Source organism: Rhodamnia argentea, chromosome 11 (genome assembly GCF_020921035.1).
Source record: "Rhodamnia argentea isolate NSW1041297 chromosome 11, ASM2092103v1, whole genome shotgun sequence".
In the NCBI taxonomy this organism is placed as follows: domain Eukaryota; kingdom Viridiplantae; phylum Streptophyta; class Magnoliopsida; order Myrtales; family Myrtaceae; genus Rhodamnia; species Rhodamnia argentea.
In genome coordinates, this window is record NC_063160.1 from 17,817,226 (window position 1) to 17,833,587 (window position 16,362).

The window sequence follows — 16,362 nt, forward strand, 5'->3', positions numbered from 1 at the left end:
TCCATGACTCCGCATAAGATTGCATTAATAAACAGATTCCTCAAGCATTCAAAATATTAAGTGAGTTTCTGGAACATCACTGCCAATTACGTTACAAAATTAATCTAAAAGCCGAGTTCAATTCCACGTCTCAATGTACCATAAAATTTATTCACATATCCGGTATCGAGGCCAATAGTATCATGGCCATTACATGATCATTTGGATCGGTGAACAAGCTCAAACATTCTATCCCCCTTTTCACTTCAAGAAAATGAAGCGGAAAAAAACTATTAATGCAGAAGTCTTAAGAGCCAAGTAGCTTCTTCCATCTTGCATATCCTAAAACGAGAAAGAAGATCAATATACAGCCTACCGAGGTACCTCCCACAAAGTAGCCAAATATCCCATTCACGTTATACAATGGACAAGGGATGTTCATGCCAAACACCCCAGCAATCAAGGTTTCAATGGCAATAGCAAAAGATGCAATCGTCAATGTCAACTGCAGCTGAATTAACTCGTTTCTCTGGTTGTCCAGTTGAATATTAACATAGTCCTCCGTGTCATCAATATACTCCCTAACCTGCAAACACAACCGACTAATTGTGAGCATTCTCGGAGATAACTAACTACGCCAGCAATAACAGACTAATTGTCTTTGCACATGATAAATGCAACACAGCCCACCAATCCCCAGTGGCCTTCCCCCCACCAAACTAAAAGGAAGAAGCGAAAATAAAAGGATGGGAATGGAAAAAAAAAAAAATCTAAAAATAGAGAAGGTATGAAGTAGCTTTATTTCTCGCGGCTACTTAATAATTTAGGCAAGACAGCCCACCATAAATGTACCCAAGTTAACTGTGTTAACCTTTATTTCTCGCAGCTACTTAATAATTTAGGCAAGGCAGCCCACCATAGATGTACCTAAGTTAACCGGGTTGACCTAGGGCAGATCAAAAAGGTCTCGCAAAGGCGGGAATCAATTAGTGATAACACGATAAATGGGAATGAACTGAGAAATATGTGGAAATGTATTTCCTAATAGATTTCTCTGCTTTTAAGGGAGGGCCATAGACATTTGAGTAGCTTGCACTGACTCGTCTGCAACTACGTCCAACCAGTGTCCAAAAGAATCACCTCCCATCAAATCTGCAAATATAAATTCCAGCCGTGGAACTAATAAGACAAGGTGGCAAGCTTGCCAATCAGGTCCACTAAGGAGCTCGACCCCAAGAAAAGAGACATGACAAGCGTGTAGAGTACAGAAGGAACATGCTTGAACCAGATGTCATACAGACATTCACGGAAAATAGAACTCACAGGCTAAAAATCTAAATAATTCGAAAGGTCTAATTACTCACAGACAGAATCTTGTTACGAGTTCCATCCAGCTGCATAAAATAAGCTTCAAGTAGCATCTCTAGATCCTCCACGTCATTATCATCCAGGTAATTGCTAGTCACCAGACTTCCACTCCTGTTAGAGCTCATTCGACGAAGAGGGGGCCCGGTAGAGTTGACAATGTTTGAACCCCCAATTCCCAACAGAGATTCAGGCTGCTGATTTTGCATCCACTTCCTTGTTAGATACAATTGTGCCATGTCTTCATTGTCATCCAGTAGATGTTCAATTTCATCCCTCACCTAAGATTGGAAAGGTGATTGACATTTAATTCAAAGTGGTAGAATAACACAAACTTAAAAAGCTTGTTGTTCAACCAAATTGCATAGTAGTTATCAAGTCATCATGCATAGCGGCAAAGGACAATATCTCGACAAATGGATCGGAAAAACCAAAATAGGGGAAACGAAAAGAGCAACACAAACTACTGAGATTGTGCTACTTATTTCATCAAATTGCCGTTTCAACATGCATCAAGTAAAATGTACCGCTCGGTACCTTGTATCAAATGTTTTAAGTGGTTCGTGATGCCAGTTCCTGTCAGAGAAAAAGAGGGTTTCAATATCCTCTTAAAGCAATTTTGAGGAATAAAGGGCAACAAGGTTTCATCTCAATTGATGTTCAAATATCCTGGTTTCTGCTATTGAATAATTAACTGCAAAACTTTTTGACTCTGACTCTCTCCATCTTTTCTTATTCTTTATATTACTTCGCAACCAGCGGCTTCAGCTGCAGCCACTTGAGAGTTCATTTTCCAGGTAAAAAGTTATCGTAAAAGGTTTCTTTCTCATGCTCAAGGAAAAAGCCTTCTTTCTAAGACCAAGTCAAGATAAAATGCTTCGGATGGACACTTGCAACTGCAGCTCCAACCGCCACATCAATTCTCAACACAATTAGCAGACAATACGCCACTGCTAAATGCAGCCACCAGGCACACTTTTTTTAAGCAAAATTCTGCAAGAGTTTATTCTTATTAAGTGGATATTTGATCAAGGATAAATGAAAATAGACTACCAGGGGGACTAAACAAAGCCGTATCAACTTAAGCTGGCTGAAAGGAAAAGCAGAAAACTATATCTCAATTCTCAGGAGGGAAAAACAACTCTTAATTTTCAATCAAGATGGTATTATATACTACACTATAATCATTCCGCATAGAAGTAGGACAATCCCATATGCCACCAATCTCAAATTCGTCAATGCTACATTTCAATTAAACGCGGTCATCCACATCTGAGCGAACAAGAAAGACATGTATAAAGGAGATCTCAAAGTCTGCACCCAATCAATTGGTCATCAGCACCATACTGTTGAAGGTGCGTCATAAGGGACAATTAACATGGTGCATCTATACCGATCCATAACTTTCGTGCTCAAAAATAGAAAAACGCCTTTAGATGGCTACTGCAGCATCAACTTAGATTTTTCACCTTAATCGAGCTAACTGATCAAGGATAGCTGATGATACATCTTTGGGAAAACATAAAGAGCTCAGTGATTCAACCTCCCTCAAACTTTGGAGAATGAACAAATCCAGTTCTTACACATCATTTTCCATAACATAGATTCTTTCAACATGTACTCCGACAGAACATAGTTTTAGTTCATGAGAGATGTATTTCAGTCGCCTGCATCTGTTGCCAAACTTTCGCGGGGTAAAAAAGAGAAATAGTAACAAACAGAAGAAGGGCATGTGACAATCAAGGTACCTTTTGAACTCGTGCAAGAAGGCGAGTAAGACTGCTTTTCAAAGTTCGCACGTGCTCGAGATTTTTTGTGCTAACATTCCTGGCCAACTCATCTATGATAGGGTAGGCATCTCTCTCAAGTTCCGCCACACTGGAATCTAGATAAGTACAAACAACCTCTAGTGCTATCTCAAGAACCTGAAACTCGAAGGGGAGCTCACATTGCAAACCCTCAACGGCCTCAGGAACAGGTAACCAATGTCTGCCTGCAGAAACATTCATCTCAGCATCTCCCACAGGGCCACATTCTGGGGTCCTAAATGCAATTTTATGCGGGAGTTGCTGCCTAAGCTGATCCACGAACGGAAGTACCTCTGGCCGGACTGGATCAAGTATCAGCACCTCTTCAGCTGTAACTATAGCCTTAATAAATTCCAAGTTCACAACCATGGCTTTCTCTCTAGCTGAAAAGGAAAACAAAAGCTTAATCTTTGTGAAAACGATCCTTCATTTTACCCGAACTGCTCAGAATGCATAACAATTCAAAAAGGGACTAGCAGTACCAATAAAAACAAGGGGAAAACCCTTGAGACAAAAGAAAAACAGCTACAACGTCGCGACATCGACTTTGTAAGATATGGGATAAAATATTAGATGCGGAAACCACACAGAGATATTTGAAAAATGAGAAAAATTTCACGAAAACGGTATGTTTCGTCTCCAAAAGAAGAAGGTCATGATATGGAGACATATTTTGTCAAAGCACAAGGATTGTAACATGTAAGGGATACAAGGGCAAGTCTTAAGGACTACAAACTTTTTAATGCCAATCAATTAGCCGACTAATTGCTTCAAAAGAAAGGCGAATTTTGCTTCGTACTTGTCAATCCTCTCAATTTTTTCTGGATCAACAGTTTGCTAACAGCATGCATGCCAATAAAGTACGCACACGGCCTCAGCGTATAATTCTCGCCGAAATCATAAAAGAAGAAAACAAAAGGCCATTTCCTTTAGGAGTAGTTAAACCTCTGCAACCCAGAAAAAGAAGACAATAATGGACCTGAACTGAACAGTCTGTACGACGTACCGAGAATGTTGGAAGAGTGAGAGAAGACGGGACCGAGAATCCTCAAATCCCTCGCGGGAATCGAAACTCTCCGCACGATTGCGCTCTTCTCGCACTCCAACATCTCGGACCGCCCAGCGCGGTCAAACCTCGTCCAGAGCCACATCCTACCCCCTCCCGCCTTCTTCTTCCCCTTGCCTCCGACCGCTCCTGCTGCGCCGCCGTCGCCGCCGGAGCTCGTGATCGCTGGGATATTGCCGCTCCGGTTCTGATTGACCTCATTCTCAGGTGGAGAGGAAACGGCCGCCGGATGCGACGGGGATCCCGCAGCCTTCTTGAGGCGGCGACGGCCGGATGTCCGGCGGAAGCAGCAGGGGCCGCCCTTGCCCATGAAGGAAGTCCCACCTCGATAGACGAGATGAGCGGAGAGAAAGCAAAAGGCGCAAGTCAGTATGCCGTGGAGGGAGATGATCTGCTACCGCTGTGGATCTAAGATTCCATGGTAAGGGGATTCTCCGTCGTCGCCGACGCCTTCTTCGTCAGTTTGTTCTTCCATAAACGGAGCAGAGCGGAGTTAGCGATTTCGGTTCTGAGTCCGATGTCGACGTTTTTAGGGCTCTTAATTTAATACGACTGACTTGATTCGCGCTGTCTTATTTATTGTTCGCGGGTTATTTGCAAGTTCACGTTGGAGAAGGTTGCAACTTACGAGTTACCAGCACGGCCGGTGAGTCCTACGTTGTAAACCGTGGGCCCCACGCTCTTCGGTCCCGCAACCAAAAGAGAGAGAAAGGGGAAAAAAAAAAATAAGGGTTTGATGGAAGTCATAAAACTAATCCCGAAAATATAATTTAATCTTAAAAAAAATTTAAAATTTAAGCAAGTTTTAAAATTTATTGTAAACGTGCAATTGAAAATTACGACTTTTAAAAAATATAATCAAGTCCCAAAACTTATTAATAGTGACAAATTATAGGGCTTGATTGAATTTTTTGAACTCAATTATACTTTCACGATAAATTTTAAAACTTTTAGTGTGCTCATCCATCAGTTGACTAGACAAAAACAAAAACAAAATCGAGATATCATCATAAGCGTTTGTGAACTTTTATATATGGCGAATTATTATATTCATGCTTGAATGGCGGCCCAGAATCAATCTCATGAAAACCTTATATTCTGTAAAGAGGTTGTACCTCGAGAAACGCTATTTAATGAAACTTTAATTTTAGCTTGTCGTGATCAAGAAATCACCATCTATGACTTTTGGGTCCCTCCCTACCCCAGGTATAAAGCTCAAAAGAGGGGGTTGATTGGTCGAGTCGCAACCTGCCTTAAGATTAGACGGTCAGCTTTGAACTTGTGTGTACCCAAATGCAACCGGGAATCTACCCAGGCATTATTCCCCTACCGAATTGCAAAGAGTATTAGCATTTCGACCCTAGAAGAAAAGACTGGTACCATATCAGCGTATGAGAACTACTGTACAACGTCCAATTCATCCATGAAATCTGTAAAAATCACTTACTCAAACCTAGCTACATGTCTGACCAAAAAAATATACTAGCTACATTAAAGATTATAAGTGCCGTAGAAGGGCCCAGAGCAATCGCTGCACGGCGACTGCCAATGACGGATGTGCTCTGAAAACTTATTCGAAGAAATAGGCACCTAGAAGTTTCCGCTCCAAAGACCGATTTCTATGTTATTTTCAGGAGCGAAATGACTCTTAAATCCAATCCATCCTGCTTCCATCTATGTAACATGGATTAAATAACTTATACGTCGTGATCAGTAACAAGTTTACAACATATCTCAATGACTTCTAACACAATATATTAGGATACTTTTCCAGTGATCCAACCATTTTATAGATCTAGCAAATCATTCCCAACGAGGATAAGCATGAGCGAGGACTTCCCTTCTGCGGAAGTGAAAACAAGCTACTGCTAGCAAATTCAACCGATGACAAATCCAGTTGATTAAAATGCACCCTAGAATTGGCCTATGTTTTTACCAATTTTCAACAAAAAGATGTACGGTGAGAAACCCAGTGGCAGTCAAACCAGCAGTGGCTTCACAGCCTATAACAAGCACCTGCATTTCCAAGGATAAGGCTGGCTGATGTTATTACAAAAGTGTGAAAGAGAGAGTTCATCCTAACATTTACTGTCCCACAGAATTTTCACTAAACGGCTCTAATTAATCGGCCTTTTTCTTCCTTCATGGATCGGTATCAGCGTCATAAAATACCATCAGAAAACATTTGAAGATGCCATTAGCGAGCATTCCACGTAGGCTTTCATGTGGACCAGCACTCCATGTAAAAAGAAAGAAAGGATAATCACCCTAATGACCAACATATTGGCAAGTAATCTCTTTCCCTTCTATAAGTCTCTCCACAGAATCTGAAGGAAGGCCAATCAACTCTAATGTCTTTTCCCATACCCAGTAAGAGGTTTCAACATTGTGTGCTTCTTCAGAAGGGTTTGTTGGACGGCAGTCTTGAGAGAGAAATGCACAAACAGGCCACTCATCTGCTTTCAGTAACTCGCAGTACTCTGGAACCTGAGGATCCGTCGCAGCAAAAAGCGAACTCCTAGAACCTGCATGAATAGTGAGACGTAAAATTAAAACCCGCATTATTTCAGATTGGAAAGAAGAGATTTTAATTGATTATAAAAAGAAAAAGAAAAAAACCAAGAATGGGTGGATAAATGGTTAGCATATTAAACTAGACAAGAGGATAATGCCTGCATGACTGCATTCAAGTGCTCACTCCCTTTCTAAATTAAAGGAATCAGCAACATAACGACCTACAACTTTCAATTTGGCAAATAATCTGGCATGTGAGAAGACCAACCTTCTTGAGGATTAAATATAAAGTAGGGTATTACGCGATAACCAGCTTGAACAATTCTAGGAAGATCCCTCGCCTGCATTCAATTCATTGAGAAAATATACAAGAATTTGCTATCAGTAGCTTGTCGTAATGAAACACATAAGGCATTGAAATGACATAGACAAGTAAGAATCTGAATACTTCCAATAAGATTTATAAGAGAAACACAGCCTTCATAATTTTACACACACGCTCATTGGATCAAACACATGTTCATCGACTGCCGACCCTAACTAATTTGGGCTTAAGGTGATGTTGATGTTGGTGTTGACTCATTGGATCAAACAGATGTTCATTACCGTGTTAAATGACCAATCTGTACAAATTCTTGATATCTCCCTCATGTTTTATTCTCAAAAGTGCTCGTGTGAAGAAAAAATTACACCATCAGTCTCCTTTTAGTTTTTATATTATAAATGCAAGATAGATCACCTATTAAATCATAATCATTTCAGCAAAGCAAAACTATATGGATTGCCAACGACAACCAAATAAGCAAATCAAAGCAGATTTAGGATAAAGCAGAAGCGGACTTGGACGACCCGGCGGCGTAGCTGTCATGAAAATTTACATGGAAATTTTTTTTTAGCAAAAGTAAATTTCAGTAGAAATTGAGCAACTAGCAACGGCACCACCCCACCCACCCCTTTGGGTCCATCATTCACTCTTTGCACACAGACACAACACACATATGCATATCCAAAGTCTAATGGTGTACTCACTTTTAAATATTCAAAATGAAAACTATTTCAGCATACTTACAACGTTGGTTTGGACTATTCCAGGTGATACACATAATACACTGATTCCAGATTCAGCAGGCAGCCGTTTATGGAGGACACTGCTGAACATAACCTGAATAAGGCCACCTCGCCCCATTATTAATAATTACAGGTCAGAATCAACATTCTAATAAGTATCACTTCATGATTTACAATATATTGGTATGTAGCACTGCAAATATACTATTTGCTAAGCAGAAAATCGTACAGGAAAGTATTAACAGGAAAAATAAAAAGGAATAAGAGCAAATGCTTTAAAGCCAGAAAGGGAAAAAGGTTGGGGGCAATACAGCAGTATAAATGTTGCATTTAGGTTTGCAGACTAAATAGCATAAACTATTTGTGTATGGCCATTCATCCTAACATACAAACCAGAAGGATTAAGGTCAATCATCCAACGACATTTAAATGGAGCATCAAACCTCACAAGTCTTCAACACTTGGTGATATCTAAAGGCTAACTTCACATCAGAGAACTGTAGTATGAGCATGCATAAGTGTCGCAAACAGTCACTCTCAGAGAGCTAAGCTCATGAAGTTAGTATGGAATAGAAATTGAAGTTTTAGCAAAAACAAAAGCATGGCCGAATAGGTTTGCAGAACAGTAGAAAATACTGTGCAGAATTTTTCTTTTTTGGCCAGAGGTTTCTGTGCAGATTATCAGCCAACATGACCACATCACCGCATGAAGGACCCAAAAGGAACAAAAGTCCACATCGAGGACCCAGAAGAGATAGAAAGGTCATTGTCCTGAATCCAGCAACCACCAACAAAGCGATCTGTCTTTGCCAAGGCGATAAGAGATTTAGAGCTATCTCTGTTAACTCTCTACCCTTTTTCACAGCTCATTAAGGAAGAAAGCAGCTTCGCTTAGAAATAGCTTGCAAGTCACTGGCTCACCTAAGCCACAAGAATTAGGACTTCTATTTGCCCAATGACAGAGGAGATGACACAAGAACTTTCTCCATGAGAAGCAAGTAATGCCACTATCATATTAAACTCAATCTTATCAAGACATTGTCGATTGCCGCATTGTGATATATCAATTCCTTTCAGATGTATTGAAAAAAAAAGTTGATTGATTCTCCTGAAGAGACATCTATCCCTAACAGTACTAAAAAGGCGTAAAATAGCACAGAAATATCCACATGGCCATGGAAAAAGCTTTCTTGTTCTCCTTGTTTTTATGGCTGCAGCTGCTGTCACAATACAAATAGTTCTCAGAAGGGAACCGAAAAAAGGGAAGCAGGGACAAGTACGTAATCATGCTTACGCGTCAACGCCCAGCTGAATGACCACAATCTAATCCATTTCCCTCAAGTGAGACATCCGAAAAACACAGCATATGGACTTCTGCATTCTCTTGGCTAAAGTTTCGATGGTTACGGAAGAAATTGCGCTTGGAAGGGAGTTTATTTTGTAAATAACAAAGAGAATAGATTGATACTTGCTAATATTCCTCCACAATTTTTTGTTGACCTACTTGGAAGGAGAGATATTGAGGGCTTATGAGAGTGAAGACTCCAATTTTTTTTATTTTTTGTTATTGAATATTCCTGATAGTGAAAATTGCTTTCAGTAGTTATAGTTTGTTAAAATCAGAATTTGTTCTGGAAAGCACCTTTGAAAATTCTTTTTCTGTAATTATTCACATATGGGTTACACTTACACACCCCTGGTGCCTTTATCATACTGCCTATTTAGCCTATACCAACGTGCCATCGCATTCATAATAAAACAAGATCATTCTGACTGTACCTGAGCTAACTTGCTGCTACAGTAACCTAATAAACTTGTGTATTTCCTCCTCCCGGAAACAAGATTCATGTCTTCAGGATCAACAAAGCCAACATAGTGCATCTGCCAAATTTCCATCATTCATGAACAAAGGACAAGAATATCACTCTTTCAGCCATCTGTCATTAGTAAATGGAGGCAAAGAACAACCCAATTACCACAAAGCAGCACCAACTTAATACGTTATTGAAAACACGATCTGAAGGAAATCAAAAGCCAGTTTACCTGCTTGGGATCAAAGTAATCCTATTTTTTAACTGCCATACTGCAAAATAGTTTCAAGCCATCATCGAGTATTTGACAAGTATGACTCCTCAAGATGACATTAGCTCTATGTTTACTGTTATGAAGGATCTCATGATTCTCAATCCAACCACACAATATGATACTTCGCGACCAGATATATAATTCACCACTTGATTATGTTAATTTGCCTATGAGCTACAGTCCACAATTTAAAAGCAAGATGAAGAATGTTGACTATATTGTGGTCATGAACTTACCACAGAATTTACATTGACAATTCTGCTTGGAGAGCCGCGAAGGAGCGATGGCAAAAGCAATACTGATAGCAATGCTGGAGCCAGATGATTAACTTGCATATGTTGCTCATATCCATCTTTTGAAAACTTCTGTGGTTCTGAGATCATCAAAAGTAAGGTACATCAGTTAGCAAGATTGTCCTTTAACAAACATAGGTCCGAAGAAAAGTATGCAAGAATAGCCCATGTGACCTCCCAAAAAAAATTTATCTTTCTAAATGAGAATTTCTCCCTGTTGCATCCTTATTTGAGAAGGGGTTCATTGCTTAAATAAACAAACAATGAGGATGAAAAAAGTTATATATACAATTCACCGAAGACAAACCCTTGTGTTCTTAAGGGTCATTAGTACTTCGAGTAGGCAAATTGACTTCCTCTACGATTACAAATACATACAAGTGAATTTTACTGATAAACACCATTTTATTTACATAAAAGGGAGGAATCAATTCATTGTATACAAAAAATCCATCAAACAATATTTCAATCAGAAAAATGTTATCAATCCATAGATCTGTTGACCCTCGCAATATCAGTCCCAAGCTACGACAGTGCTGGAAATCGAGAGTGCTTCACATAAAGTGAAACAAGAAGTGATCTAAGCCATTAAATTCTAATGCAGATTAAAGACTGGGAAAGCATATAGAAATGATTATTTGGTTCATGAAGACCAACCTCCAATGGAAAATATGCCTGCGTTATTGATAAGAACGTGAAGAGGCCCTAATCTCGAATTCCATGCATCAGCGAATCTCACAACAGAATCCAATGAAAGTAGATCAAGTTCCATCACCTAACAAAGACAGCGTTAGATCCTCGTCCATTATAGATATTACAAACCAAAATATAACTTAGAGTGTGGCTCTGTAATTGCATCCAGTCCCGGCAAACTCTCATGTGTGCTCCATAGAAGAGAAATTGCATCACCCAGCATGATCACAAAAAAGAAGAGACCAAACAGAGGAAAAGAAATCAAACAAATGGGAATTCAGATTGCGAAGCTTGACCCATTTCAACATAGAGGAGAGAAGTTTGCATTATATGGTAGTTGCAAGTTGAACCGGAGTCAAAGCAATATTTCACCCAGCAAGGTACACAAAAATAATGGCTAGGCACCAACTCCAGTGGTTATTAAAAACAGTGCTGCTCATGATACCTCGATGTTAAGAGGAAGACCCATTCCAGACCACTCATTTTGCCACTTTTGGATCAAATCGTGAGCCGCCTTTGGATTCCTCACAGCCATCACAACATGGGCCCCAGCTTCCGCAAGCTGTCTGGAAGTTAAAATAAAAATAAAAAAGCATCAGATGGATTAGCTCGACGAACGAAGAACCTCCAAAGAAGGAGAACCAGACCTAAGCCCGGCGAAAGACAGTTTCGTCGAATTACTACTCTCTCACTTCCATTTTCGGTTCTTACCTCCGGCTTGTTAGAAAAGAGAACAACATTAAATAACATTTACGAGATACTTAGAGAGAGCACTCGATAAACGAACAGAAACAAGTGAAGGCGAACAGAAGTAATCGCCCTCAAATTTCCTCAGGAAAGAATCGGAGGAAGTTGGAGCTCAAAACGAGAGAAGGGAGGGATTAGGTCAGAGATAGAGGAAGACCTGGCGATTTGGAGGCCGATGCCGCTCGTAGAGCCGGTCACAATGCAGGTGAGGTTGTTGACGGGAGGGAGAGGGAGAGGGTTCTGGAGGTGACTGGCCATGATCCTCTGGAACAGCATCTCCCCTACCACGCTCATCCACCCTCGTGTCCACTCTAGCCACCCTAACCCGCTCTTCTGCTTCCTTTCCCTTCGCTTCGGCTCGGGAGCAGAGTCCGGCGACTTCGGCGGCGGCGAGGACGCTCCTACTCCGCCGTCCATGGTCGTTCTCTCTCCGCTATCGCTGCGCTTGCTCGGAGAAGAGGCCAAGATCCACCGGTGGAGGGAATGAAGAAATGGCGATGGCGATGGCGACACCTGAGAGAGAGTGAGAGTGAGAGAGAGAGTGCGCGAGAGAATCTCTTTTTGAGGTGTCTCGCAGCTGCCTCGTTTATGGCCACGTCGTCGTTGGCAATAAAAAAACCGAACAATTGGCTAATTACCTTTGCAGTACACGGTTGAATTAATTGGTTAGTTATGCTTTACTCCTTGTGAGGATAAATGGTTGCGCTTAAATTTTTTTTGTTTTTTGGTCCAAAAAAAAAAAATGGTTGCACTTTACCTTAAATATTCAAAATTTTGAAGCATTACCTTAGATTTTCATTTGACAATGGACGCACGAACCTTTAGAAGTACATAGACTAATTATTCATATTGCAAATTCCTTTTTTTTTTTTTTTGGTTGGAGACCTCAATTTTTTTTCGAAGGCCGCAAATTCAAGACTTATGGCATTTTTTACTTCTTTTTTTTTGTTTGCATTAAACTTAGTAGGATTATTTCGATTGGACAAAATAACTAGAATCAATTGGCCATCAAATTTCTTATGGATTTATCATTATGTATATAATTTTAAATACAATTATGGATTTAGTACCTTGATATGTTCGATTTAAACTATAAAAGTTTTCAGGTCATTTGATGGATAATTCTCCGACATGAAATTATTAAGATTTTCAAACATAAACTGGTCAGAAATTTTGTTGACGGTAAGATCGACCGTCTAACTTTGCGACTGCGCTCGGTGATATTCAATCCCCGCCGTTGACTTGCGTTCATCTGCCCGTCCCCCAAAAGGCTCTGTCGGTTGCACCGCCCCGATTTGTATCTTTTTCATGTCAAAATTAGATATTTACCTCAGCAGCTGCGTCAGCTTCTTCTTCGGGAGGTTCAGCAGAGCGAGCGTCGTCCTCCCTTTCACCATTGACGCAGCTCTAAAATCCTCTAATTTCCCCTGTGTGTTAACGTAATTGCTCGCAATTGCCATTGGATAATACAGGAATCGCTTCCCACATGGCCGACCACCATGCCGATGATTTGGACGAACTCCTCGACAGTGAGTTTCTTCATCTCTCTCTCCCTCTCTCTCTGAAAGATGAATAGCAGGCATATCTTCTGAATAATTCGCATGCTGGTTTTAGGTGCTTTGGACGATTTCCAGAGTCTCAACCTTTCTTCTTCCAGGTGATTGTTCTAGTACGGTCTTGTTTCTTTGATTTAAATCATCAAACAGTTTGTGGGCATCTTTCTGTTGGGCAATCCTGACCGTGTCAATTTTTGGGCATTTCATTTGGATGTAGAAGTGGAGATGGTGCTGCGACGAAGCAAGAGGTGGCTCCTTTGCCATCTGGGGTTCAGGGTTTGGGGATGGGATTGCCCGATTTGAGAAGTAAAAAGCAAAAAGGAAAGCAAATGGCATCGAAGGACACTACCCATGTTACGGAAGCTCTAGACAAACTCAGAGAACAAACGAGGGAAACTGTCAGAGGATTGGAATCTGTCACTGGTGCTGATGATTTGGGTGGTAATGCTATGTTGGAAGATTGGGTCAAGCAGTTTGAGGAGCTTGCTGGCACTCAGGTATAAATCACTCGAATACGATCCTTAGCATGCAGGCTGGGGATTGTGGTTCTGCTGTAATAAATGCTTGCTCATTCACCTCATTTTTGTAAGCAGTATAGCGAAAATTTCGTTTGTTTATTTATAACACTTTTCCTTCAATATCTCCTTAGGATATGGAATCTATGATGGAAAACATGATGCAGCATCTGCTGTCAAAGGAGATTCTTCATGAACCAATGAAGGAAATTGGAGAGAAATATCCAAAGTGGTTGGAAGAGCATGGAGCGACATTGAGCAAAGAAGACTATGATCGCTTTTCACATCAATATCAACTTATAAAAGATCTTAATGAAGTCTATGAGAAGGAACCAAATAATTTCACTAAGATTGTCGAGCTAATGCAAAAAATGCAGGAGTGTGGTCAACCACCAAATGATATAGTTCGGGAGCTGGCACCTGATTTTGATATATCCAGTCTTGGCCAGTTGTAAGTTTTCTCACTTACATTGTTTCCAATGTAGGCCAGCTCTCATTGTTGAATTTTTCTTTCCTGTTGTGAAATCTGAATATTTATGATGTCTGGCCTTTTCTTTTACTTGAAAATATGTCTTCGTTAGTTAGTTGGATGATGCATTGCTAGGGGAAAGTTGATACTTCATGGGCAAATTACCTTTGAATCGCCCTACATACTCTCTCAAGTCCACAAGCTTATAGTATTTGAGCAACTCCTCTTGGAATTACAATGAGATACTAGAAACACTCAGCTTCATATTTGTGAAGTAGTTGGCATGTATAATTGTCAAACAAAAAAAAAATGGTATTCACCTGATGGATACTGGGATTGTCCATCCAGAGAAATTTTTCTTAGGCTAAGCTTCTATTAATACCCCAGTGGGAATTCTTTAGGTTGGTTCCTGCTGTTAATGAGTGATGCAAAATTTCAAGTATTGTTCGACATTATGTGCTTTCTGTTAAGGTCGCCGTCTCTTTCTGGTTTGTCCTCCTTACATTTTGCTTGTACCAGCGAAATCAGAATTATATACATAAGGCGTACTTCATGAGTGCATTGAAGAGGGAAGAAGGAACTAGCTGAGGGAGAATAGGGCACCCATTCGTGGAGAAGATGTAATGAGTTTCAGGATTTTTGGACATGCAAACCTCTAGTTAATTTTGAGCTTCTAGTCATTGCTTGGGAGTTCTGAGCTGAAGGATTGATTACTTGACCTTCCTGACTATTTCATGGAACATTAAAGAAGACTTTATCGGTGCTCAGCTGGGGTGTAGGATCAGGTGACATTAGCCTATTGCTGGAATGAAGCTGTTGTAGAGTGGAATAGCGTCTTCATCGTGAGGGATCATAGTACTCTTGATACTGCTAAGCCATTGGGTGGATATTTAACTGAACAAGGGAACTGCATAACCAATATCTGGGCTTGGATTTCATTGGAGTGGGAAAAAGAACTGTTTTTGGGCGTGTGTATTGGTTTTAACATCATGATTAGCTCCTTTACTTGGTCAAAACCGTCATGCAGAGTACCCTCAGTCATTAATCTCTTACTTTGGAAGACATAACCCTATCCTTGTTCAGTTTTTGGGTGCCTAATTGCTTGATATGACTATGTACGGGACGACTAAAGGAATGTGCTGAGACTCTAGAGACACTTTTCCTATTCACTTTTTAAGTCATCGCCGATTGTTGTGCATTCATTCCATTATTCATCTTTCTCCATTTAGTTTCCTCATAGTCCTCTCTATTTTCCAGATATGCTTAGCACTTCAAAGACCCCAGTAGCTCTCAGATCATGAGCAGCCTGGTTGCTGGGGCACAGTTTTAATGACATTTGCATGTCATCTCCGGTGTTACCCATCGGGGATACTTTCTCCTTGCTGGTATCTGTTCATGAGGCCTTGTTGAAAGGCTAGTAGTGAATTTAAAAGTAAAGCTCAGAATTACCTTTTTGGCTAAAAGAAGGGTCTAGAATCTAGATACCTACTCCCCAGAAAATTGCTTTCTGTCTTGGGTTATCCTTTGTGTGTCTTGGCTTATATGGAACCACTTGCCAGATTCATTTTTGGTGAATGTGCTTTAATACCTTTATCCTTTTAACGTGCTCTGCAAACAAGTAGCGGATTAAGCTCATTCATTCAATGGACTCATGAAAGTTTAACTTGTGCAGATCACCCGAGATGCTGGAGTCTCAGCCAAATTGTTGCATAATGTGATGTTCCCGTGATGTTTTCTTCGTGGTCCAACCGGGTAACAGAGGAGAAGAAAGCTAGCCTGCCATATGATTAATGTTTTTCAGTATTCTGTGTCAAATGTATTTTATCTCTCATATCCTAATTTCAAAAAATTCTGGAAAACAGTGGTAATTTGAGAGTTTCTTTAGTTAGGTCGTATAGGATCTGGCTTGTATTCTTCTTGATAAAGTTAACGAACGATATCATTTGATTCAAGGGCTGGTTTTGTGGGTGAGCCATTTACTCTTTCAACTATTATATTCTGCTCTTCATTCCACGTTAAGGGGTGTCTGTCTAATTATGGTGGGTTGTTCATACTTTTCACAACAAGTCTTGAATCAGCAAAAACGTAAACTTTCACTACGCTGGCAAAGACCACTTTTGGATGAGGAACGACAGCTACTATTATTTGGTTCCTTGTTTACCAGATCGTTAGATAATGACGGAACAGGGCCCTAAGCTAATTAA

At 40.3% G+C, this 16,362-nt stretch overlaps 3 protein-coding genes across 3 annotated transcripts; 1 reads left to right on the top strand and 2 right to left on the bottom strand.

Annotated features, from left to right (window-relative positions):
* Positions 1 to 19: 19 nt before the first annotated feature.
* LOC115747401 (magnesium transporter MRS2-4) lies at positions 20 to 4,781 on the bottom strand. The gene is made up of 4 exons (XM_030683555.2): positions 4,159 to 4,781; positions 3,093 to 3,535; positions 1,344 to 1,625; positions 20 to 565 (listed from the first exon to the last, which is right to left on the bottom strand). The coding sequence occupies exons 1-4, from the start codon at positions 4,526 to 4,528 to the stop codon at positions 287 to 289; spliced, it is 1,374 nt and encodes a 457-aa protein (XP_030539415.1). The 5' UTR covers positions 4,529 to 4,781; the 3' UTR covers positions 20 to 286.
* Positions 4,782 to 6,130: 1,349 nt separating this feature from the next.
* On the bottom strand, positions 6,131 to 12,196 carry LOC115747404 (dehydrogenase/reductase SDR family member FEY-like). Its single transcript, XM_030683557.2, has 8 exons — positions 11,776 to 12,196; positions 11,317 to 11,437; positions 10,836 to 10,953; positions 10,122 to 10,258; positions 9,580 to 9,681; positions 7,802 to 7,894; positions 7,001 to 7,073; positions 6,131 to 6,743 (listed from the first exon to the last, which is right to left on the bottom strand). Exons 1-8 carry the CDS (start codon positions 12,033 to 12,035, stop codon positions 6,487 to 6,489), a joined length of 1,161 nt encoding a protein of 386 aa, XP_030539417.1. The 5' UTR covers positions 12,036 to 12,196; the 3' UTR covers positions 6,131 to 6,486.
* A 640-nt stretch (positions 12,197 to 12,836) lies between these two features.
* Positions 12,837 to 16,123, top strand: LOC115747409 (peroxisome biogenesis protein 19-2-like). Its single transcript, XM_048272899.1, has 5 exons — positions 12,837 to 13,147; positions 13,233 to 13,275; positions 13,392 to 13,671; positions 13,824 to 14,140; positions 15,831 to 16,123. The coding sequence occupies exons 1-5, from the start codon at positions 13,105 to 13,107 to the stop codon at positions 15,874 to 15,876; spliced, it is 729 nt and encodes a 242-aa protein (XP_048128856.1). The 5' UTR covers positions 12,837 to 13,104; the 3' UTR covers positions 15,877 to 16,123.
* The last annotated feature ends 239 nt before the right edge of the window (positions 16,124 to 16,362 follow it).